Source organism: Gavia stellata, chromosome 3 (assembly GCF_030936135.1).
Source record: "Gavia stellata isolate bGavSte3 chromosome 3, bGavSte3.hap2, whole genome shotgun sequence".
Taxonomy (NCBI): Eukaryota; Metazoa; Chordata; class Aves; order Gaviiformes; family Gaviidae; genus Gavia; species Gavia stellata.
The window spans coordinates 23301007-23325293 of NC_082596.1; the positions used below are offsets into that span (position 1 = coordinate 23301007).

General features: G+C 46.3%; 1 protein-coding gene across 1 annotated transcript; it reads left to right on the plus strand.

Annotated features, from left to right (window-relative positions):
- The first annotated feature begins 5065 nt into the window (after positions 1–5065).
- Positions 5066–24031, plus strand: RRM2B (ribonucleotide reductase regulatory TP53 inducible subunit M2B). Its single transcript, XM_059836186.1, has 9 exons — positions 5066–5122; positions 9989–10144; positions 11826–11942; positions 12890–13023; positions 14093–14187; positions 16574–16707; positions 19912–20016; positions 21117–21230; positions 21715–24031. The coding sequence occupies exons 1-9, from the start codon at positions 5069–5071 to the stop codon at positions 21865–21867; spliced, it is 1062 nt and encodes a 353-aa protein (XP_059692169.1). The 5' UTR covers positions 5066–5068; the 3' UTR covers positions 21868–24031.
- Positions 24032–24287: the final 256 nt, after the last annotated feature.

Here is a 24287-nt window from a genome sequence, read left to right on the forward strand (position 1 = left end):
TGACAACAAGTGGCCTTTCCCATCTCTTTGGTTTGGGAGTGACTTTTCTTTCCTGCAAGTTAGTCATTTGGTCATTAGATAACATGCAGTGAAAAAGCTGTAAACTGAAAAATCTGTGAATCAAAAGCAATACCCTTCTTGTACAGAAGCAGTCATTCAGGGAGGTTGAGGAAAGGAAATTTTCCTAATCTCTTAATCTATGTTTATCTTTGTATAATTTGCACAATTATGTACAGACCTGCTGTTTTTCGGAAGTTTGCTTCCACGTGTGCATCCAAGAGAGAAGTGCATAAACCTTTCCTCAGTAGTTGGCGTGCAAGTGGGAGAAGTACCCCAGCCGCAGTTCTGCTTCTCACGGGGAGCCCTAATTCAGCACACCACTTTGTCATTCTTAACACCATATGAAAGATTGTTCAGTAGATTGGTAGTAACCCCATCGAAGGAAGCTTACTGCTGTTGTCCTTTAACTCCCTTTTTATAGTATCCTTATAACCTGTGGATCATGTTTCTGTGTGTGAACCTGTAAATGCCATTCTTGACCTTTTTCTCTGTACTCTTCGCTTCATTGATACTTGCATTTCTCTGGCTTCCTCTCTCTAGGGCAAACTACAGATACCCTGCTTAGTAGCTTTGATTCCCTTTCTCTTTTCAAGCTTCATGTGATTTGACTTTTTTTCTGAACTCTTCAGTTCACCTTTTTAATAACAGGTGTGCCAAAATCAAACAGAAAATTCTGCAAGTCTGGATTAACTGGATTTCAGTGTGTGTGGCATTTGCTTATCCCAAGGTCTGAATGTCCACACACAGATTGAAACGTGTAGGTGAATTGGTCATGCGAAAGCTTCAGCAACTATCTTGAACTCCTGGTGCTGGAAGTTCCCGCATGGTCTGAGCGGGGAGGACACAAACAGGCTTCACAACTGGAATCTGGCCTCCATTGCAGTGTAGTCATTGCCCAGCAGGACTTCCCAGCATCATCAGGAGCACCAATGGGTCTGTTCCTGGTTGGAAATTGCTTTCGTGGTTTTCATTTGCAGCTATTTGAGTATCTTATCATTGAGCAGATTTGCTGAACTAAGAAGCATGGAGGGCTTTTAATTTTTTATATATATTTTAAGGGTTTTCTGTGGAGTTGTCTTTAAGAGGATAACTTCATGTTTTACTTGAAATACAAGTCTGTAAGTGAGACTTTTTTTGCCCTTTGTCCATGGCTTTCTTAATATAAAGGTAATTTTTGTCATTAAATACCACAAGTTACTATTATAGTAATATACCATTTAGTATAGCAAGAAGTGGCCGGTTGCTCCCAAGAGTTCCGGGACTTTTTCCCCATAATGGTGAAACTTTTCAGTATTCCTTGTCCAGTGACAATGGCAACTAACACAAATGTGTATGTTTGAATACTATAGTCATGTGAAACTATTGAAAAATAGGTTGCTGCCACAACCTGTGGTAAGGTTTCTCTGCAAGGAGACTATTTTAAGAAAATAGTTGTTTTGGACATACTGAAATTAATTCACAAATTTATTTTCATACAGTGAACAGTTTTAAGCTGAAAAAGCGGACTTCACTTTAATTTATAAATGAAAATTCTTCAATTTAATTGAAATGGCATTCTTCATATAAAAAATTGTATTTATAAAGCATTTTTTAAAAGCAGCTAAGTATTCCCAAAATAAACAGTATCTTTTGAGGGGAGGGAGGGAAGAGGCATTATAGTTCAAGGTGTGATGACTGCATTTTGGATGCCTTAGTAGATAAAATTTTGGGACATACTTTGTATCAGTAACTTACTTTGCCTTGCCATGTGAGAGTACTTTGCCCAAAAAGTTGTAATTGATGCTAGTATAGATTACATTTTTTTTCATTGCTTTTATTATTTTCAGAACTACAAAATAGAGCATGAACTTGCAGATTGTGCTCGTTCATGTCTTTCCAAAGGAGAATGTGGACAGGCTTTTTTTTGTTTGTTTGTTTTTTAAAGTGGATCAAAATTACTCCACTGGACGGAGCAAGCTTTGGGAATGCAAAGCTGTGCTAGTAAGCCCGTAAGATCTGGGTCTGTCCAACCATGTATTAAAGGTGTATGCTGCTGCTGCACCTCCATTAACTGCAATTAGCAGAGCGAGAGAGCTGTTGCGAAGCCATGGGCTGCCCTGCGGGAACGCGCGTTCCAGCATGCCGCTTTGCTCAGCGTCTTCTCCCCTTCCTGCTGTGGAGTGTCCTGCATCTCCGGGAAGTGCCACCACGCTTTCAGGACGTGACAGTAGACATGATCCTGCAGATCTGAGTCCCTCCCCATGCAGAAACACCTCCACAACTCCTAGTGCGTATGTTTGTTGTGAGCGAGCACAGGTGAGGGGCCATGGGGACCAGGGCAGGACAGCTGCTGCACACGCCACCGGGCAGTTAGGAGCTAAGGAATGAATACAGCTTCCACCACCCGTCGGGGAGCTTGTTCTAAATAGGACATCGTAGGTACAGCTGAGTAATCTGAAATCTTGCAAAATCGTGCATAATGCTCTATTTCATATGCGTATTTATTCTGCTTGTAAACTATTTTACAGTTCCACAAGTGTTTTTCCGTGTTTCAGTATTAAATACATGATGTAATTAATTTATGTAAGACAAAGCTAACAGAAGTCGGTGGATTTTTGTGGAGGTGCAAGAACAGCCAACTGCTGTTTTGTTAATCCTTGTGGTACGTTTCCTTTGCAGTATTTTTCCTTTGTGTATTAATCTTTAGGCACCATGTAAAAGGGCAGGTGTGACTTTAAGAAGTTATCCCCAAATATTTGAACTCCTTTCTATTGCTAATTATATTAATTTGTGGTAGTTCTTAAACCTTGTCAAATATTGAGCAGGACAATCCATTATTTGGGGAATTTTGAAACAGCAGCCAGGATAATCAGGTTAGGGGGCTAAGACAACTGATAGGCAGGTCAATGTTATTTAATATGATTAGTAGGCTTGAGTTTTGCTCCTTGTTGGTTTTGGCCCAGAAACTCATGTGTCTCCCTCTTAAACCATCAGCACACTCTGCATTACGGACACCAATATAATTTGTCAGTGTTAATGGGTCAGTTGGGTTTGCTCTGCATCAATCAGTGTTCCTCTAATCGTTTGCTCTGGACAAAAAACTGGAATCCCTGGTGCTCAGTATGCCAATGAGCAGAGTTGTGGTTGGATGTGAATATTGAGCAACTTCTATGGGTTTCTCTGTGTACTTTAAAACTTAAAGGCTGACTCAGAGTGAGCAATAGTCAGGCAACAGCAGATGTTGTTAGTGTAAAACCACCTTTTCTCATTTACTGTTTGTGTGGTTCTGGTGTGCTGTTTAGCAACTTGCTGCTTAGACATGTGTTTCTGCTCCTCAGAAAACTTGGTGTAAGAAAACCAAAGCTGTTCTCGTGCGGACCAGCACAGTCATCCATGCTGCGCAGATCTTGCCACTGAACTTTCCTCACACCCTGCGCCTGTGAGGCTTGAGCTCCGTTCACAAGGTGTAAAAAAGCCACGGGAGGTAGATACGGTCTGGAGGAGCCCAGCTGGCTTGGCTCCCACTTCCCATGCTTGGGAAATGGGGAGAGGGGAGGTCTCAGTCACTCTGTGGTGGCCAGGTCTCTTTAAAAAGAAAAAAATCTGAAATTCTTAATGACAGGGAACTAACAAAACCGAAAGTTACCTTTCTGGAAAAGATATCCTCTGGAAGAGGATACCCTCGCAGCCCCTACCTGTGCACTATGTACCTTCCCTGGCTGTGGGGCAGCTGGGGATGTTTGGCTGGCACTTCGACTGGGGAACACGGGGCAGCGTTCGCGGGAATGGTGCAGAATGTCTATGGACTCATCTCCACTGAGGAACACCAGGCCTCCAGGTCCTCTTCCTCCTCCTGAACGGACCACCCTGGGCTCCAGGCATTTCTCTTGGCCTCTAAAGAGGGGCAGGACTGTGCTGCCTGACTGTCTTGGTGCTTATAAACTTTTAGTTCTTGCTCACTGTGTTTGCTTTTAGATTTGTGTCTTTGATTTCAGGTCTTCATGACAAACCAGGCCGTACCCACTGAGTGGGACTTCTGTTTTCCTATGGACTATTTGATTGTTTTGGTAAATGACCCACATGTCTACAGGAAAGGGGCTCAAGGGCCTGGCCAGCTTTGGGATGAAGAAACCACTGAACTCTGATGGTTCCCAGCTCTGGATGAAATCTCTCTGCTTGCAAGAAGGGACAGAAACAAATGTCAATAGTACTTCCACTCACGCTCTTTGCACTCAGGCACCTCCAAGCACTACAACTCTGGCTGTTTGTTGCTCAATTACTGGAGGGTGTTCTGAGATCTGTATTAGCTCAGGATGGATTACAAAAGACTTTTTTTCTTACAGAGGCTGCTCTTTGTTGTACGCTTTTAGAGTGCCTACCTGTACCCGGTAACAGACAGTTCAGGTTATCTCTCAGTGCCAGCTCCCACTTCTGTCTTCAACTCTGTAAACGTTCCTCAGTAAATATTTGCAACAAAGCAGTTACCTCCCTCTGCTAGTTCATCTTCCGTTACCATCTTTCACAGGCTTGTCTAGCATTTTCTCCTACTTTGGGGTTGTTTCTTTTGTTGTTGTTGTTGGTTTTGGTTTTTTCCTTACAAACTAAGACCCTCAGTTGCAATCAATGCTCTACCTCCCTCAGTTTTCTGTCTCCATCTGCCTCGGCAGCAGTGGAGACCAGGGCAAGCAGGCACAAACCTGCCTGCGCCGGCTGCCCCCTGAGACCAGACACCGGGTCGAAGCACCTGGTCCTTTGCCTGGGCTCGCTGGAGACCGGGTACCCCGGAGTCCGCCGCCGCCGTGAGCCCAACGGTGCGCTGACGGCTCCTGCCCAGCGGCCGCCTCCCTGTGCTCAGGGCCGGGGCCGGGGCCGGCGCGCGCCGCCCTCAAGCCGGGCCCAGGCGCTGCCGCGGGGCCCGGGGCCGCCGCCGTTGTCTGCCCGCCCCGCCCCGCGGAGGAGGAGCGGCAGCGGCCGCAGCCGCTCCCCCTTCAACCGCCACCGCCCTCTCGCGGCCCAGTCGCCGCCGGCCATGGGCGAGCGTCGGGGAGGAGCGGCCCTGCAGGAGGCGGCCGGGCCGGAGCGGGTAAGGCCGGGGCCGGGGGGCCCCGCGGCGGGTGTCCTGGGCGCGCAGCCACTGCCGCCCGGCGGGGGGGACCCGCCCGCCGCCGGGGAGAGGTGCCATGGGCGTGCGGGCGTCTCCGGGAGGCAGCGCGGCCGGCGGCAGCGCAGCCCTGCCCGCCGCTGTCGCACCTCCGGCCTTGTAGGCACCTGCCCGGCCGGGGCCCTGCCCGAGCCGCCAGCTCCGGCCGGGCGCCGCGGCCTCCTGTGCCGCTGGGGTGCCGGCAGCTCCTGTTGCCTCCCCGCCGGGCTAGGTCTGCCCCGGGGAGCGCGGGGCTGGCATGGGGGGGTCCCGGCCCCCCGGCCGTGGTGTCTTCACCCCTGCCCGCCCTGGGGATCCGCTGACAGGGCTCCGTGGCAGTGCTTTGGATAGCCCTGGAAAGGGCACGGGGTCACCCTCTTGTCCTTGTCCGCTCGGGCTCGGGAGGGTCGTAACCTTCGGGCACCGTGACCGCGGGGCGCACTGAAAACGTATGTGTGATGAGTAAATACAGTCAGCCAGGATCCGGGCCGGTGTCAGCCAGGCCCAGGAGGGCCTGGGTCGCCTGGCACAGGGCCTGAGCAGCTCTGGGCCCTGCTGCCCTGTGGGGTCTGGGCTTGCAGAGCTGTGCCTGGGACTGGAAAGGCAGAGCTTTTCCTCTCTGCCCCGAGCTGCCATGGAGGCAGGCATGGGTGTTGTCGGGTGGTCCTGGCTTCCCAGCCCCTGTGGACCGGGAGAGTCTGCCCCTGGGAGGTGTCTCAGCTCTGTTCTGGGTTCTCTCCAGTACGACCCTGCGCAGCCAGGCTGAGGTGTGCGAGGGTAAAGGATCTTTACGGCAGAGAAGCCCAGGTGGTCTTCCCAAACCTTTGCGTCTCAGCAATACTCAAGTTTCCAAAAAATGGGGCGTGCTGTGTTAAATAGAAGCCTGAAAAACCCCTTAATGTTTCCCTCTGTAAACAGCGGCCTGCTGTACCCACACGAAGAGGTGCGCGCTCTGGCCTGCCAGAGGCCAGCAGTAGTCCTGTGCATCCCCTCGGGTGCGCAGAACCGGCAGGTGTTGTGCTCCTCAGCTGCAGTGCGATGGAAGTCGTCTCTCCCGGGAGTGCCGGTGATCTTCCCAGTCTCACCGCTAGCATGGCCTGCGCTGCCCAGGGCTGGCCTGGAGACTTTGGGAGCTAGTGGAGTGCACGTGCAACTTCTTACTGGGGTGCGGAAGGGCTCATGTTCATGTACCATAACGTGGTATGTGCCACATCACACTGCTGGCTCTGCCAACGCCTTTAGTTTTTTTCCTGGCTATAACTGGTATAGGGCATGTAACCCACTTGTAACACTTGTACACATAGCTCAACAGCTATTGCTGTGGGGTGGTAGTTGTATGTGTGTATATGTGTTGTTTCCTAGTTTGCTGAATTTGAAATTAATGGAAGGCATTTCAGTACCACTAGGCAGTCTTTGTTGTCCATTGGGCTTATTGTCATCACCAGAAGAGTTTACCTCTAGCAGTTGCAGAATGATTGGGATATGATGTACTGGAGTGTGTCCAGCAAAGGGCTGACAATTAAGAGACTGGAACATCTGTCATACAAACAGAGGCCGTGAGTACTAGGGCTCTTCAGCCTGGAGAAGAGAAGGCTCCGGGGGATCTCATCAGTGTGTGTAAATACCTGATGGAGAGAATAAAGGAGACGGAGCCAGGCTCTTCTCAGTGGTGCCCTGTGATGGGACCAGAGGCAATGGGCACACGCTGAAACACAGGAGGTTCCATTTGCACGTAAGAAAACACTTCTTTATTGTGAAGGTGGTCAAATGCTGGCACAGGTTGCTTATAAAGGTTGTGTAGTCTCCATCCTCGGAGATACTGAAACCTCAGCTAGACCTGGTCCTGGGCAGTCTGCGCTGACTGACCCTGCTAGAGCAGGGGTTGGGCTGTGCCCACCAGCTTCAGCTCTTTTATACATTTGGCTTATGTTATCTCAACAGAAAGTAGCACGTTCGCATTATAAACTGGATGCTCTTCATTATTATGGCAAGTGTTGACTGTTTTATACACCATCATAGGATTAAGGAAAAGATCTGGGGTGCAGACTGAAAGCAGAAGGTGTATCAGCCTAGTGACTGTTACCTTCTCTAGCTCCCCGTACCCCTGCCAGTGCCCCCGGGGCCAGGAAGACAGGGCTGGGGACGTATTGTGCTCCTTCAGCGCAAGGTGGTGGCTGCTCTGAAGCCCCGACAGCGATCAGAATGTGCCATACATCCAAAATTGAATTAGAGAAGGATCTTCCATGAATTTTCCCCTGACTTGTACCAAGACATGTACTGTGTTAACAAACAGGCTAGGTAATGAGTATTACTCTGATAAAACTTTGTCTAAGAGGAATGGAAACCAAAATGGAGAGAGACAGGACTGCCTCATAGCCAGGAGCTGCCTGGCTGCCGACTTGGAAATGGAGCCTGCCTGTGAAAGTCCTCTCCACCCCAGAAGGGGTTGGGGGAGCGGGAGGTGGGTTGAGTGGGCGGTTCCAGTATGGTGTAGTTTCTGTGGGCTGATCCTTCCTTTTTAAAATTTAAAAAAACCCACCTATTTTTAAAACAACTTGTACCATTTTCCAGTTCCGTGCTGTGGTTCTTCTCGGGGTCGTGCCATCACTCTGAGTCTTTGGCTCCTGGAAGCCATCCTTCTGCTTTCCTGCCATCGAGACTCTCCAGAGTGTACACACTGCTTCACGGGCCTTTTCTTCTTCTCTCGCCTTTCTGTCTCACTGTGCACTGACAGTATTTCTGGTGTGTTGACCCCTCTCTCTGTGGCCTGCGGCATGGCAGCTGTTAAAGGCCATTGGAAAAATGACAAGTGCTCCTTGCCTCAGTGTTGGTCTCCAGTTTTCCTGCCATACTGGAACTTTGCTCTTCCTGTGCTGCTCCGCTTCACTTCTGTACACCAGAAGTATTTTTCAAGTTATCTCCCTGCATTATGGGCCCTGCATGCTGGGCTTTGAATGGTTCAGGAACATCTAGGCTGAGGTTAGTAACTGCTAGTCCACCTTGTTAGGCTAAAATAAATACTTGGGGATAGTCCCCAGGCAGTACAGAAGTGTTTTGCTCAGGAAGATGCTGGGCTAACAAGGAAGACTTTTGCAGTGTTTCCTTTCTCAAGGTTGATGGCTGGTGCAGAAGCAGATGGAGATGCTAGCTGCATGGCAGGCCTTGAGAAGGTGTGTGCTAAGGCAGGGTGCTGTCCCCGCCGAGCCCAAATTCTCCCCTGTGGCACTACTAGTGGGTTACTGCAACCATGTCTGTGTCCTGGGAAGTACAAAAGGTCTTGCACTCTTGTGGCCTTCAGCAGAGATTCTGCAAGGTGATGCTGGGGAATTTGTCTCATGTAATTGAGTAATATTTAAAAATACAATAAAGTGGTAAAATTGTAACCCAGAGTATGCTTCCTGATGTGTTTTCTTTGGGAATCTGCGGTACGTATGCCAGCTATGCAACGTGCATGTGTGTTTGGGTTTTGTTTGTTTTTTAAATGTGAGTAGAGTTAATTGTTTGATTGTATTTTCCAACTTGAAGTAAAGGATTACTTTTTATTATGTGAGTAGTTACAAGCAGACTGGGTAGGGAAAGGACTTTGGCACCTCGTAGGAGAGTAGAAGCAACGGTATTTGAAACCTTTTGCTCCCCTTCCCTCCTGTATTATATATAATACCTCATATACTGCCTGTGGTTAGTTATCCTCTACAGCAGTGTCAGTGGGATCTCAGAACCAACCCAGAAATGCGTCCTGCTGGCTAAACTTTTGGTCAGTGTGAGTCACCAGCCCTTCTGGAGAGGTTGCAGCATGCCGTCCTGACAGCTTTTCACAGCGGTTGTCTTCAGTAGGTGCTTGGTGACGTGCCTGGCAGGGATGCTGTCTGGTGTTGATCCCAGTAGCAGATGTCCCCAGCTGGAGGCGAGGTGAAGGCCCTGTTTGTGGAGTGCCCTCTCCGTGCTGCTCTTCACTGGGCTGTCTCCTAAACGTCAGCCATCCTCACCTCGGCTGGGCTGGTAGCTCTCTGAGGAAGAGCTGCGTATGGGCGTTCTCCGGGAGCCTGCACAGAGGGAGCAGGGTGGGGATGGGCGACTCCAGGCAGGGGTTTTCCTGCTGCCTGCTGTTGGAAAGAGAGGCACATGGCTTCATATTGGCCCTCGAGGGACAGCCTCCAGAGCAGCCTCCAGACCCGTGCTGGTGTGCGGGTTGCCTTCTGTTCACCGCAGGATTGCATGCACAAACCTCCACGCAGAGACTTGCTGTGGCACAGGGCTGTTCCTCTACCAAATGGGATTAGTTGCTGTGATCTCATAGTATTTTTAAGGAAGTCCGTCCAGGCCCAAGTGGCTTGATGCAAAACTAATGATTTGGAGGTAACCTGGGCGGTGAGCCTTGCGGAGCTGTGCTGGATGCAGGCTGGCGGCAGTCTGTGGTGACCTTGCAAATATGTCCCCATGTGCAGTACCGCAGCAGCTGATGTTGTCTCCCAGGGCAGATTTCCTCCTCGAGCTGCAGAAAGGCTTTATCTTTGGCACGCAGATGTTGGGCTCTTCCTGGCGACAGCGCACCTGGGAGGGGGCGGTTGGTGTGAGCGGTGCTGGGTAGAGCGGGCAGAGCTGGGCAGACAGGCAGCGCTGCCGCCCCAGCAGCAGGAGCACGGATGGAGGGCAAGGAGGCAGGTACCCCAGAGCCGGGTAGTGCATCCACCCGAGGAGGGCAGGTGAGTGTCTGCATGACACGGGTGGCTTTTGAACCATGCCTTTGGGATATGGTGAGAGGAGGAGTAGGTCACAGCAGCCTTAACCAGAATTGTGCTTTCTCTTCAGAGCTCCTCTCCGAGCACTGCGGAAAATGGCTTGGACCCTGATGAGGAGCCTCTTCTTAGGAAAAACCCCCGACGGTTCGTCATCTTCCCCATCCAGTACCCAGACATATGGAAAATGTATAAACAGGCTCAGGCCTCCTTTTGGACAGCAGAAGAGGTGAGCCCTGGGGCCAGTGGGTTGGCACAAGGCACTCACACCAGGGTCCTGGTGCTTCCTTCCTGGCTCTGCTGCTGGCTTCTGTGTTGTAAGGGTTGGAGTTAATTGCATTGAACATGAGGTGCCTGCACCAGAGCAGGACTCCCTTCATGGATGGTGGAAAGAGAGCTGCTTCCACAGGGTGACTCAGTGGAGCTGTTTTAGGTGTTTGGTTTAGGATGAGGTGGAATTGTATCCTGGGGCGCTTCTCTGGTTATAGAGGGAGCCTAAGTCAGATAGCTCTGATTTGTGGTCAGATACCTCCTACCCTGCTGTAGTCTCTGTACCTGCAACTAACTTCTTGCCCATGTAAGATGTTCAGGGCAATTTCATGTGAATGCTGTTCTTTAACGTTAGGCACCTATTTTCCAGAAGGATGGTGATAATCAGGGATACTTGCTAAAAATGCTTCTAATTGACTCCTGATTGCCCTGGTTAGAGGCTTGCCATGTGTTGTAATGCAAGCTGTAAGTTTTTCCCCGACGTTGCTGGTTAGCCAGACCTGACCAATACTCGGCTCGCTACAGTTGCAGCAGTGGAGGCTTCTGAACACTGCACTGATCCGGAGAGATTACCTGCCAGCTGAGCTGGTTGTTCCAACTCGAATCTTCTGCAGCCTTTGCTCATTTGTGAGCAGTGGTCTGCAATTGCAGAGGAGCGAGCTGAAAGCACTGGCAGGCTCTAAATAGGCCAGAAAGCATCCTGGGATGGCAAGGAGCAGCTGTCCATAGAAGTGCTATTCCGTTGCCTGCCTGTGAGGCTTGCTGCCCTGTTGCAGTAGAGGTTGATTTAAGCCATTAAAGAAAAGGCATTTAAACTCCTGCCTGGTCAGCGTTGCCCTTTTACCATATTACTGGTTCCTTCTTACACTGTCCTACCATCTGTCAGTGCGTTTCCAAATTAACTGGAAAGTTAACTGTAAAACTGGTTTGTGTGTGTGTTTACATACACAGGTATATGTGTACATGTTTATATGCACACACACACACACATATGTTTTTAGGCCTCTGTTTTTTTCACATCTGGCCCTACTTAACTGCTGCTGTGGTTCAGAAATCCCTCCAAACAAACAAACAAACAAAAAAGGCCGATGCAAAGGAAGTTGTGGTTTTCTACTGTGGCTAGAGTTCAGTCTGGTAGACGAGAGCAGTTGCACAGCATTCGCCCTGTGCAATTCTTTGGCGGGATGGAGGCTGAACACCTGCCAAAGGCAAAAGTCCCCTTAGTCTGTCTTTTGGTACACCTGGGTATAGGTTTCTTGGAGTATCAGCATTTATTTCAAGTAGAGTTCAAGTGTCTCGGAGTGAGCTCTGCTTATTGGTGCATGTTCATACTCATGGCAAGAAGATACTAATGCTTTTCAAAATCTGATTTATTTATAATTCAGTAGACACTGATTTTTATTGCAAATTACAGAAGTGTAAACTGCAAAGCAAACGTGTTGTTTTTGTTGCAGAGGGAGACAGCAGTACTGCAGTGTGTCTGTTGTCTTTTACAGTCACATGTATTTAAATTCTCTACGTGTAAAGATTTGAGAGCAAACACCAAAACTCTGCTTCAGTCATTTGACTGGGCTGCTTCTGTTCTTACAGAACGACAAACTCAAAAGGACAATAATGTTTTTACTTTTTCTTTTCATTAGGTTGATTTGTCAAAGGACCTTCCGCACTGGAACAAGCTGAAAGCAGATGAAAAATACTTTATCTCTCATGTTCTGGCATTTTTTGCAGCCAGTGATGGAATTGTAAATGAAAACCTGGTGAGAAAGCTTTACAGAGAGCTTGAATACTTACTCATTTTATTGGCTTATTGGCTTTTCATTTTCTCACATTAATGCATAAGTTTATTAAATGTGTACTCTTTTTTTCTTCCCATCATCTCACCTTTGCCAAGGGGGATAAGCAGCTTGTTCTACTGGGGCCAGTGTCTGAGTTAAACTGGGTCAGCTGTGGTCAGCCAGACTCCAAATCACATCACTCTTGGACACAGTTTTTAAGCTCAGCCTTCTGCCTGGCTGTGTTGATCTGCATTTCTCAATGAATTAATAGAACCCCGCGCTTCTTCCCATACTTGTGTTTGATGAGAAGTAGGGAGGGATTGTGCTGTGCCATGCTCTGTATTCTTCATTTTGGTGAAATCCATTTTGCTCTCACTGAACGGCATCCTAGAATATTTTAGGGCTGCAGGTGGGTGCTGCTTAAAAGGTGGGGAAATCTTTCTGCTGAAATCCGTTCTGGGCTGCAGAATGTCTCACCACAGGGTATCAGTGGTATCTGACTGCAAATGCCCAATTTAGATCTTGGATGTCTATAATGTGTAGAATATATCATAGTATATGTGCATATATTGCATGAACATGTCTTATGTCATACTGTTTATTTTTTTAATGATGAACAAAAAGTCTAAGGCTTTGTTCAATATGAAGTGTTTACTATTGCAATATTTTGCTCTTCTCCTCCTTTATACATGTGCCATCATGCTTCACTACAGCTCTCTATCCAATATGTACAGCAGATGTATAGCTACCTTGCTTTTTTTCTTCTGCATCACATCTATCCTATTGACATATCTGTGACTAAAGTAGGGCTGAACTGCTCCCATCCTTTCTCTGTGGTGGAGATCTATTGTCTCTCCCATTAAGCTTAGAGTACTGTCATGCAGTAGTGGTTTTACTGTACTCACTGCCATGCTTTCTGGTTTTGGTAGGTGGCGCGTTTTAGTCAGGAGGTGCAGATCCCAGAAGCTCGTTGTTTCTATGGCTTTCAGATTCTCATTGAGAACGTTCACTCAGAGATGTACAGCTTGCTCATAGACACCTACATCAAAGATCCTGAGAAAAGGTAAACCTCTGGGTGTGTTACAGACCCATGGGAAATCTGTCACCTAGTCCAGTGGCACTGTTGTTGGGCAGCAGCAGCTGTCTTCTGTTTCATACTGACTTACTGGGGGAGTTGGCGACAGTTCCTTAAACCTTTCAAGGCCTGCATGCCTGACCCCCAAAATGGAGAGGAGTATTACTGAGCAACAGACTTGTGTGGGAGTGGCAGAAGGTTAGTTAATATTTGTATAAATCTTGGCTTGCGGGAAGTGCAGACTATGTGAAATGTTAAAGGTTAGACAAGCTCCTTGTGGTTATTGTGCTCCTGAGGTGCTTGCTCTCACATCAGCAAAAGATCTGCCTCAGGAAATTGAGTGCTCATCATCCAGCTGGTGTTTCTAACATACACTAATAAATGTATTGCATCCTTTCAGCTTTTTTGTTGTCAGTGCATTTTCATACGATCTGAACTGCTTATTTTTGAAGTATTGGGTTCTTTGGAGAGCCCCATCACCTCTGTTGTCTGGAGAACTTCCTGGTCCAAACGGTTATACATTTGAAAAGAAGCACTTTCCCTCAGAGACTGCACCATGGTGATGGTCAGGCAGACCTTGGTTTCCCACGGTGACATCCTGGTGAGGGTGGGAGGATTGCAAGGTTTCCTTTCAGATGTTTAGCATGGGAACAGAGCCTGCATGCTTGTGGGAATTGTCCAGTTCCTTTTGTGGAGTTGGGCAAGATGAGGTGTAGGTCAGTGGGTAGGGAGTGGCTGCCATCTGGCTTGCAGTCTGAGAGGCAGCATGGCCTGGTGGGTGGGCACTCCTGGGATGGGACGTTTGAGTTCAGGTCCCATCTCTGCAGCTCGCCTCCTCTGAGACCTTGGCTTTGTCACTTTCTGCACATCTGCCTCCCTGTGCCATTGTTATCAGAGATCATCACCGCTTTGGGTGGGAACAGTCTCTTACTTAGGTTAGTTCAGAGCCTAGTGTAATGGGTTCTTCTGTCTGGTGGAGCCAGAAGGGACAACCAGGGCAGATTTACGTAAATCACTTCTTATTATTTTGATGTTTTCTCTTTGTTTTCTTCTATAGGGATTTCTTATTTAACGCTATTGAAACAATGCCTTGTGTCAAGAAGAAAGCAGACTGGGCTCTGAAGTGGATTGAAGACAGAGAATCTACTTTTGGTGTGTAGCTTCTTAAAAGCTTGTTTCTGTTGCACGTGTCACAAACTAATCCTCTGGGAGTGAGCTGCATCCCTGGAACGTGAAGTGAACTTGTCCACAGATGTTGTAGTGGCTTGTGGGTCTCTGGTTTAACTAAAGAACTAGAATTAGCTTCTGGTGAGCATGTATGTTTTTGTCTTCAGCTAAAGCAATATAGTAATGGCAGTGCCCACCAGAATCATGTTACGAAAAATGCTTGTGTGTTTCTGTCTTTTTTTGTCTTTATACCAAGCAACCCTAGTTTCTTCAGTTTTTGCTTCTAAATCGTGTTTTCTAGGACTTCTGATTATTTCTTCCAGTTGGCTCCTATTTTATACTCCAGTGTTCAGAACTGGACAGCTGAAGTCTTGCAAGTCCAGGCTTTTTCTGTGTTCATGTTCATATAGACAAATTCGTGTGTGATGTTAGCCTTTTTTTTGTAACAGCATGACTGAGCCTGGGCAAAAAAGGTTCAAGAATCATCTGTCTCTGGTGTTTCTGGTTTGCTGTTGGGACCAGGTTTCTAGTTTTTGTATCTCATTTCAGAGCTGGGACACTGGCTCAGCTTCCATCAGCACGGTGCAGGGCATCCCTTCCAGTGTTCTGCATTCAGCTTACAATGTTGACTCTGGAGGATGTGTTGTAGCTGAAATGAATAATGGGCAGACTTTGGTGAATTTTCTAAACCAAACATCCTCTATACTTAGAGAAAGTGTAGGAGATGGAGAGATTCAGCCAGACGAACAAAATAAATCTGAATATCATTCTTTTGCAGCATCTGTTCACAGCTCTTGTTTGAGTGGGGTTCTTCTTGTAGCTGTAGATTCTCCTGTCCTGGAGCATCCCACTGCCTCCCCAGTCTGGCTTTGCTTGCTGTGTGTGGTGTCCCTTCTTCATCTCCTTAATTCGGCTCCCAGCAGCATGGGGTGTGCCAGGAATCAGAAGGTTCCCTGACTCAAAAAGCAATGTTCCCCCCACTCCCTGCCCCCAAACTTCATGCATCCTATCCATATTTTTTGTGAAGTCCTTTTGTACTCTTCTGTTTATCATCTTATTGAGAAAGCTTCCCAAGTTCAAACCATTCGGTGAGCCCAGGTCTTACAGTTACGGATTATGAGATATGGTATATGAAAGTGGCTGGATGGCTTCTTTGCTTGGTGTTTCCTTCCAGCTTGGGGACCCAGCATGTAACCAGTCTCCGCGGATTTGGTTGATTTCTTATGCTGAGGGTTCAATTGCTCTATCTGTTCTGTGGACTCTCAGCCTCCCAGCACGTGCTCATGTTATGTGGTGCTGCCAAAGGATGATTTTTGTTTCAGCATAACTCGTTTGTATGACAGCTAGTCAGGTGGAATGTAGTAAAAATCTTACCGGTATTCAGTCTTGTGCTTCATTAAACCTATGTTGTATGACCAGCCTTCCTCCACTCCTCTCTAGAAATAACCTAGGAGATTTTTAAGTGTTGCCAGACAAATTCTTTCCTTAGTAACTTCTGTGATACTTGTAAGTTCATGTTGGTCTTCATGCTTTTTCCCTAACTTGAATTTCTTCAGATGAACCAGCAGATGGCATTTGCATCTTGTAGAGGAAGTGGGACATCTGGCTATTTTGGGGTTATTTTATTTTTTAAACAAAATTCTATGCAGTTCTCACTGGGAAAAGGCACCAGCACTTAATGCAAAAGTGTTTGAACATGTATTCACGTTCAAATATACCCAAGGATCTTGTGAAGTTGTTTAAAATAGAATACACCGAATGACCTGTCTTCATCAAACAGTCAGATGGTCTTGTAGTCTGAAGAAATGCATTTCTGTGGAGAACAGGGAGAACTGGGACCAATAATGCTTTGCTTTTCTTGGGTGAAAGGTGGGATAACAAAAACAGTTGTGTCTTGATGAATGATGTTCTGTGTTCTTCCACTCTTGTAAGAATATGGTTTTACGTAGATGCTCAACAAGCAGACATTGAGATGTAGGGTTTTTTGTTTAATTTATAGGAGATAGGCTGTTCTCTCAATTTTGTCTGTTAGTTACACAGCCATTTTCCTGCCTTTTTAGGAGAAGGAGATAAAGGAGTACTAATGTCTTGGCGACTTCCAACAATTATGTTCTTTCCCTTCTGACCTGTGGCCTTTCCAGTAGGCACCCTAGTTCTTCAGTTCTGCTGGGGTTGCCTGTGGTTAAGTGCTGTTGGGTGTGTAGACCCTGTATGCCTCGGGATCTGCTGAAAGATGTGGTCAGATTCAGCACCTGGTGCTGCAAAGGGGATTGCCTCTCTCCAGCATCAGTCTGTCTGATGCAAATGGTGCATTTTGCTGACGAGCAATACACTATTTTGTGTCTAACTGAAAATGTGTTATGTTAAACAGGTGAGAGAGTGGTTGCCTTTGCTGCAGTTGAAGGCATCTTCTTTTCGGGTTCCTTTGCTGCTATATTTTGGCTGAAGAAGAGGGGCCTGATGCCTGGACTGACTTTCTCCAATGAACTTATTAGCAGAGATGAGGTAATGTGTCATGTCCTACATAATGTCTGGAAAGGAAAATGAGTTTCCAGGGGAAGGGCAGAATTGTATTCATAAAGATCCTATAGTCTTGCCAGAGCGGCCCACCTCTGGTGGCAGGGAGGGTTGGAGGGAAGGTGAAGAGAGCAGAAAGCAGTGTTTGGGTAGGAACCAGTGAAAAAGAGAATCCAGCAGCGAGTAGGGGATGCATTTCTGGGTACAATGGAGCCTTTTTAATGTTGACGGTGCTGGAGGCCAAGGAGGTGGTAGAAGTCTGAGTACGTTGTCTGCTAGCAAGTGTCAGCAGCAGGGTTTTGCAGGGAAGGTCCACTGTCCTGGTAGGACAGAGGTCCTGGTTACCTGCCAGGTAACAGCAGGCCATGCTCCCTAGACCTTCTTATGCAGTACTTCTTCTGCATCTGCTTTAACATCACCTCCTAGGCAGCACAGAGAAGAGAATTCCTTTCCCCAGAGCAGTGCCCGACCCTGTTTCTGCGGCCTGAGGGAGGAGCTGTAACTGCTGACATGTAGGAAGATTGGAGTCCTGCAAAGGAGCAGGCTATTCCCAGAATATTTGTAAAAAGGGGAAAGAAGCAGACATCTAGCTGTAAGTTACTAATGAACTTAAAGCCTAGGTGCTGCTATGTCCCTCAGCAGAAATACCTGTTTTTAAAGGAGTAAACATAAATATTAGCAATACCCCAATGCATAGTATGATCAAAAAGGTGGACTTTTTGGATTGAAGGGGATGTTTGTTTTCCTGTGCTGTGAAAGGAGGCAAAGGCCTGGCTGCCCAAGGGCTGGTGTGGAATTGCACAGTCCCCAACTGCAGTAGGGGCTGGCTTGGGGAAGGACCTAGCTAGGACGTGACTCCGAGCCTTGCTCTGCCTTAACTGCTTCAGGTCAGGTTCAAGCAGCCTCCTTGTACCTCCTTGTACCACTCCCCATCTGCCCCTAGTTGTGGGTCCCAGAGCTTGCAGATGGCCTTCTGCATCCATCGCCTGGCCAGCTGTGGCAGGTTGCTGCAGAAGCAGCAGATACCCTTCCTCTCCATGTTCTTGCGTTACTGCACAGTGATAGGATTTCCTGGGAGGGGGCAACTACAGGTCTGCATTAGAGGGGAGTGCTTCTTAGCTTAACATGTAATGTGTCTGAGGGGCTGCATGTCAGCACACCGAATGTGGCAGGCCACGTGCTGACAAGCGCCCTTTCTTTTCACTGCTTCCAGCACCACTGTGTGCCAGTTGGCAGCAGTTGCTTACGGTTGGGGCCTGTCTTTAAGGTACCGCACAACGTACAGCGCTGTCAGCACTGAAAAAGTGGAAAGACCAGTTTTGTGTGCAGTATAAACGCGTTCGTGGTTTGAACTTACCATAGCTGGTCTAACAGAATAAAGAGCTTTATCATAATGGAAGTGACTTCCATGAATTAGATAAACTGGTTTGAAAGGAGGCATCTTACAAGATGCCTTTAATTTAAAAAACACTTTTGAAGAAAGTGATATAATCAGTAAGCAAAATCAAACAGTTCTTCAGCCTTCACCTTCCTTGTGTCTTCTGTTTCTGTGAGTCACCATGAACTGATCCATTCGAGCGAGGACATATTTGTTTGTTAGAAGGATCGCTTGCAGGTGAATGAGATGTAAGTTCCTCTGTACAGCAGTGTAACTACTTCTCTGCAGAGTCAAGCACCAAAAGACTGAATTTTTCTTGAGCTCCGCTGGCATAATTCCAACTGCAGAGCTGTTATGAAGGGTAAGGCTCGGGGCACACAGCACCTGCATCGAAAACCAGGAAATGCTGTTACAAAAGCAGTGGCAGTAAAAAGAATCCACAATGGAAAACTACACGAACTGTTTTCTGATGCACCTGAGCAGATAAATCGTTAATGCTCAATATGTTTTTTGAGCTGCAGGCTCTGTTCCCAGGCTGTTCTTTGAGCTGGTGCATCTCCGATTCTTAAAGGTGCAAAGCTGCTGGGAGTGCCAGTCAGCGGAGCACTCTGGTTCAGGTGAGAAGCCAGGCACGTCCTGCATCCTGCTGGTGATGTTGCCCTGGACAAGACCATGGGAAGCCCTGCAGCAGGCAGCTAATGCTATCCCTAGAGGGGGAGTATTTCCCAAATTATGTTGTTTCAGGGCTGTTTCATGACCTGAAGCACAAGGATTTTGTAGCCTTTCCAAAAAAGTTTTTGCTTCTTGGTTTTGTTTTGACCCTTGTTAACTGGATTGTCTCATAGTCTCATAGCCCATAGTCTGCCAAATCCTTCTGACTGGTTTTCGCTCTGGATGTGCCCTCATGGTGCTTATACACTGTAATCACCACTTTGCTGTCGAGAGGAGAGACAGTAGCACAGTGCTCCTTTAGTCTAGCAGCGGTGGGTATGGCTGAAGCCAGAGGCACAAGCTGTAGCCAGACAAACTGAAATAGAAACTGAGGCACCTCTTGAGCAGCTGTCTGGTACCCCCCTCAGACTGTGAGGGATTGCTTGTCTCCTGATGTTGTCTTATCCTGGCTGGAGGCTTTTCCGGAAATTTTGGGAATGAACACAATTTACTGGGCTCTGTGCAGGACAGCTGGGTGAAATGTGAAGGTGGGCTGAGTTGGGGCACAGTAGCCTTAAGTATTACAAACCTATGAACATTGTGGTAGCAAATTCCTCGCAGTAATTGCATGTTGTGTGGAGAGATGACTTATTAATCTTGGATTTGATGACTCTAATCTGAAGCTTCCTTTCTGAAAATGCTGTGAAAAGAAGCAAGGGAAGAAATGCTACTAAAAGAACTTAAAACAAGTATTTCTGTACAGGTATCTCAAATTGGAGAGCAGGTAAACAGTCTGTGTTAACTGGTAGGCAGTTTTTCAGGTCTTGATGTAGGGGTCTTTCTGCAAAAGCATCTCTGATGAGAGGCAGGGACCCAGCAGGGCTCTGTGTAGGATCCCTCACAGTAGAGCAGCTCTCAAAAATATTTACCTGAGAAACATGTATGCTGAGCGTTGTTTTGGTATAGGTGGCATGTGTTGGATTTCAGATGTTGCTACCTGGGTCATAAACTAAAAGTGCCCGCTACAGGTGGTAACATTAAGGCTGTCAAAGAAGCAGGAGGCTAGGAAGCTTCAACATGAATGAGGCTGCCTCAAAGTAAGAGCAAACTATGTGGAGGAGGGAAAAACTGACTTGTTTTTTCATTGTTCTCTGTTATTTCAGGGTCTACACTGTGATTTTGCTTGTCTAATGTTCCATTATTTAGTGAAGAGACCACCAGAAGAGCGGGTCCGTGAGATCATTGTTAATGCTGTTGAAATTGAGCAGGTAAGCTTGGCCATAACAGCATTGTGAGCAGCGCAGGACCAGTCTTATGTGCAAAAATAAACAAATTAACTTCTGATTTTTGGGATTCCATATTTGATACTTGGCTCAGGGCTGGATCCCTGATGCATTATACCATCCTTTCCCTCTTCCTTAATGGTGACAGTAGGAGTCAGAGACTGTCTGATTCAGTTGTGTCAAGCAACTGGGAGAAGCTGAAGCTGGCAGCTGGTTTCCTCCTTAATGACAGAAAGGAAGAAAGGCTGTCTTATTTAGCATAGAATAGAATAGTTCCAGTTGGAAGGGACCTACAACAATCGTCTAGTCCAACTGCAGCTGTCTCTTAGAGAAGAGTTTGTTTACCTCTGCTTTCAGGATCTTTGTTTCTCCCTAATGTATACACCTCCCTGCTTGTTCTCAAGAGAAGACAGGGTCTGTTCTGGCCACATGTACTGTGCTGGGTTCTGAGGTTGCTGTCAGGTTCTTTCACATGAAGTGGTACCCATATGCAACTACAAGTTTCTGCATTGCTGAGTGTTTGGCAGGATTGTAGTTTACTCTTTCTTTTATGTTGTCATCTAACTACTGCGATGATGACAAATGCCCCAGCTTTGCCTCACAACACTGACAGGTATTGCATCGGTGGCTAAACATACACATGGCTGGGTTCAGCACTCATATATATCACTATCCTTTCTGATCTGTTGTTCTACCATGGCTGGAAGCCAAGGAAAACTGGAGATTTCTGGATCTATTCCTGCTCCCACTAGTGTGGTCTGTGGGTTTCACTGAACTTGGAGCTCAAGCTTACACTGAAGCTTGGGATCTTATGGGGGGAGGGTGGGGAAGGGCAGATGAGAGGGGCAGTAATAAAAATTCGTGTGCCTTTTCCAGAAAAACATGCTAAAAATAAAGGAAGATACAACCAACCACTGAAAACAGAAGACACTTGTTGAGTTTAGTGATGCAAGTTAGTTATTCAGACAACTGCCTGGGGAGCCTGGAATATCACAAATTGTGTTACTGTGAAACACAGGTGTCTTCTCTCCTTTTCCCTTCTTAAATTTAATTTCTCTAAATGTCATCTGTATTTTAACTTCTAGGAGTTTCTAACAGAGGCGTTACCTGTAGGTCTGATTGGAATGAATTGCACTTTGATGAAACAATACATTGAATTTGTCGCAGACCGGTTACTAATGGAGCTTGGGTTCTCAAAGGTAAGAGATGCAATTGCCCAAAATGCTAGCCTGCCAGGACAGCCCAGGAAAGCTGTCAGCACAAAGCACTCTCTTAATGTGCCTGGGAGCAGATCATATTTAGCGCTTGCACTTTCTGTGAGTGACAGCCGAAACCACAGCATTAATACGTATGCTTCACTGTTTAAAAGAGCAAGAACAGTTTAGGCCATTGTTTCCCTTCAGCTGCTCTGCAGGTTTGTAATGGGAAACTTACGCTGTGCTCAAGTGCTGCAGTCCTTGAAGGATAATAAGGACCTTGCGCAGGTGAACTTCACCATGGACCAAACTCCTGGGGAGTGACAGTACTGAATTTGCTTAGATAGGTGTCCATAGATTTTACAACATATTATAGCAAGGGGTGATCTAGTTTGAAAGGGTTTGACTGTTTTGTTTGTTGGGGTTTTTTAAAGCATTGTTACCCTATCAGAATCACCAGTGTAATAATAGTGTTTCCCTTCCCCAGGTCTTTCATGCAGAAAATCCTTTTGATTTCATGGAGAATATTTCTCTGGAAGGAAAAACAAATTTCTTTGAGAAGCGGGTTTCGGAATATCAACGTTTTGCTGTTATGGCAGAAACAATGGACAATGTCTTCACTCTGGATGCAGATTTCTGATAACTTGGCAAATGAACAGTGACTGTTTCCCTTTCCCCATCTCACTTTCTGCTGTGAAGTTGTCTTCATTTCCTCTCCTGGAATGGGAGTCTACTGGGATTTTTTTTCCTGGGTTTTCATGTTGTTTGTCTGAGGACTACATATATTTCTGTGTCATTTAAAAAAAAAAAAAAAGGGGGGGGGTCCTTTTTAAAAAAATTTATATGCCTTTTAAAAAGGATGGCCTTTTTAAGATTCCCTTGACTCATTTGCTATGATTGCTGTCTTTAAAAATGACCTGGATACTACTACTTTTTTAAGACTTTGGTAGTGTTTTAAGAAAGCAAACTGCATATATACCTCATGTTATGGTATTTTAATCTGAAAACCAAATGAGGTATTACTCTATGTATATATGTTGCTATAAATTATTTTCGTGGTTTCTATTTTCATGTTTATAGATTTGGTCTAGAGTAAAAGCTCTTTTCTTTTGTCCTGCTGCAGATAGAGTAATAAGTGTATATGGGAAGACATTAATAAGGTAACAACTATAAAATCTTATTAAACGCAGGGATACAGTTTGATCTCCCCATTTAACCTCGGTTCTGTCTGAAAATGTTTTTACTCTGCTTGCAAACCTGATGGCTGTCAGTAGGAGTTTAAATCAAATACATACAATTTTTGTCTTACAGCTGTTATTGAGCAGGTCAGCGGACTTTGAATGGTCCTTGAAAAGGCAAGCCTGTTAATCGTGGAGAAAAAACACATCCTGTAGTTCTTTGGCTTGTGCTGCCTGTTTTTCCCTGCTTCTCTGAACAAGTGCCTTATTAAGCAGTCTGTAGTTGCGCTGAGTTGCAGTCGGCATCTGACACTGGAACAGTCAGCTCTGGGTGCTGTCTGTCTTCCCTCTGTTGTGCTGGATGATTTGATATTCTCCCCTTCTCGGTTTCACTTGTGCATTGATGGGATTCCAAAGGATTAGCTCTTGAGGTGCTACAAACATACTACTGGGGCTGTAAGGAAGCACCAGTAGTATATGAAGGTACTTCAAATTGCGTGTTTAATTTGAACCATTGAAACCGTTGTCACAGAAAAACTTATGGAGGAAGGTATTAAACCTTTCAAAAACAAATCTTGAAGTAGTGTGGATTAGCAGCATCTTACAAAGGACTGCTGTTTGGTTTTTGGTGTGCTCCAGTGTGTGCCTGAAAAGTTTTTTTAGTTTCTTGATGTCACATACAGAAAGTGGAGCAATTGAAGAATGCCTAATGTACTGCAGTGGTACTTGGGATGGGAGGGATACTATTCAGTTCTAGGTGGATTATTTGCAAATAAACATGCTCGGTTTTTTTCAAAGGTGAAGTGTGTATACATGAGCGAGACAAAGGCTTTATTAAACTATTAAACCCAAGCATTTTTTCTCATAATGTTCAGCAATTTGTATAAGAGCTTTTATAAGTCTGTCTTGTTGTTGCAAACATCTTGTGCTGCTTTTGATATGCCTGGCATGAGGTGAGCTGACAGCCCGGGGTTATCGGTGATGGGGTGGTGTAAGTGTTATGTCCCTGCCAGACCAGACCAGCCGTAGCCCTGGGTACCTGAGTTCCATGAAATAGGTCCACTGCCTTAGCGTAGTTCCTAGTGAACAGTTGTCCCTGGTGTAAAAATAAGCAGCAAAACTGACTTTTTTTGTTTGGTGTCAGTAAAAGATCATGAGTATGTAATGAGCATGGAAACAGGACAGCTTTTTTTTCCTAGATAAGAGCCTGCATCATTTAACATAAGGTACTTGGGGAGGGCAGAGGGGGCGCTGGAGAATACAGAGAAAAGCTGGAACTGGTGTCTCTCGCTAACGTCCTGCAACTGCAAGAGAACTATGGACTTGGAGAGAAAATCTAGCGCCTTTTGGAAATACTGTGTTGATGGGAGAGAAAGAGAAAATGTTGTAAATGGGTCTGTTGTTGGAGGAATGGAACCTATTTTTATGTCACTAAAAGTACTAAAAAGCATTTATTTTGAGTGTTGTGAATTAAGATGAGAGTATACAGAATATTCAAATATGAAAATGCTGTGTGCTCAGGTTCTGTAAATGTATATGAGATACCAAAGTCTGGTACAACAGCTCCCACTCCATTTGTATGTAAAATATGTGTGTAGTTTCAATAAAACTTGAACGTGGAGAGGAGCATGCCTTTGCTAGTTACATGCTTGCTTGTGAAATCCAAAATGATAAAATGGGGCTGTGCCAGAGTAAGTCAGTGTTCACAGCTTTTGGGTTGTGGGAGAAAGTTACGAGTGCTCCATACGCTGTCTTGCGCTTTGTGAGCTCTTGACTTGCTGTTTCTTGTTCCTGGGAATGGGGTTTGCAGTCTAGGGAGCAAACAAATATATTTTTTTTCTGGAATTTTCTGGCTCAAGGAGAAATCTCTTGGGAGTCCCTT

Coding starts and splice junctions, on each gene's coding strand:
- RRM2B (XM_059836186.1), top strand. CDS start 5,069: ATGGGCGAGCGTCGGGGAGGAGCGGCCCTGCAGGAGGCGGCCGGGCCG. Junction 5,123..9,988: donor AGGCGGCCGGGCCGGAGCGG/GTAAGGCCGGGG, acceptor CTTTCTCTTCAG/AGCTCCTCTCCGAGCACTGC. Junction 10,145..11,825: donor CCTTTTGGACAGCAGAAGAG/GTGAGCCCTGGG, acceptor TCTTTTCATTAG/GTTGATTTGTCAAAGGACCT.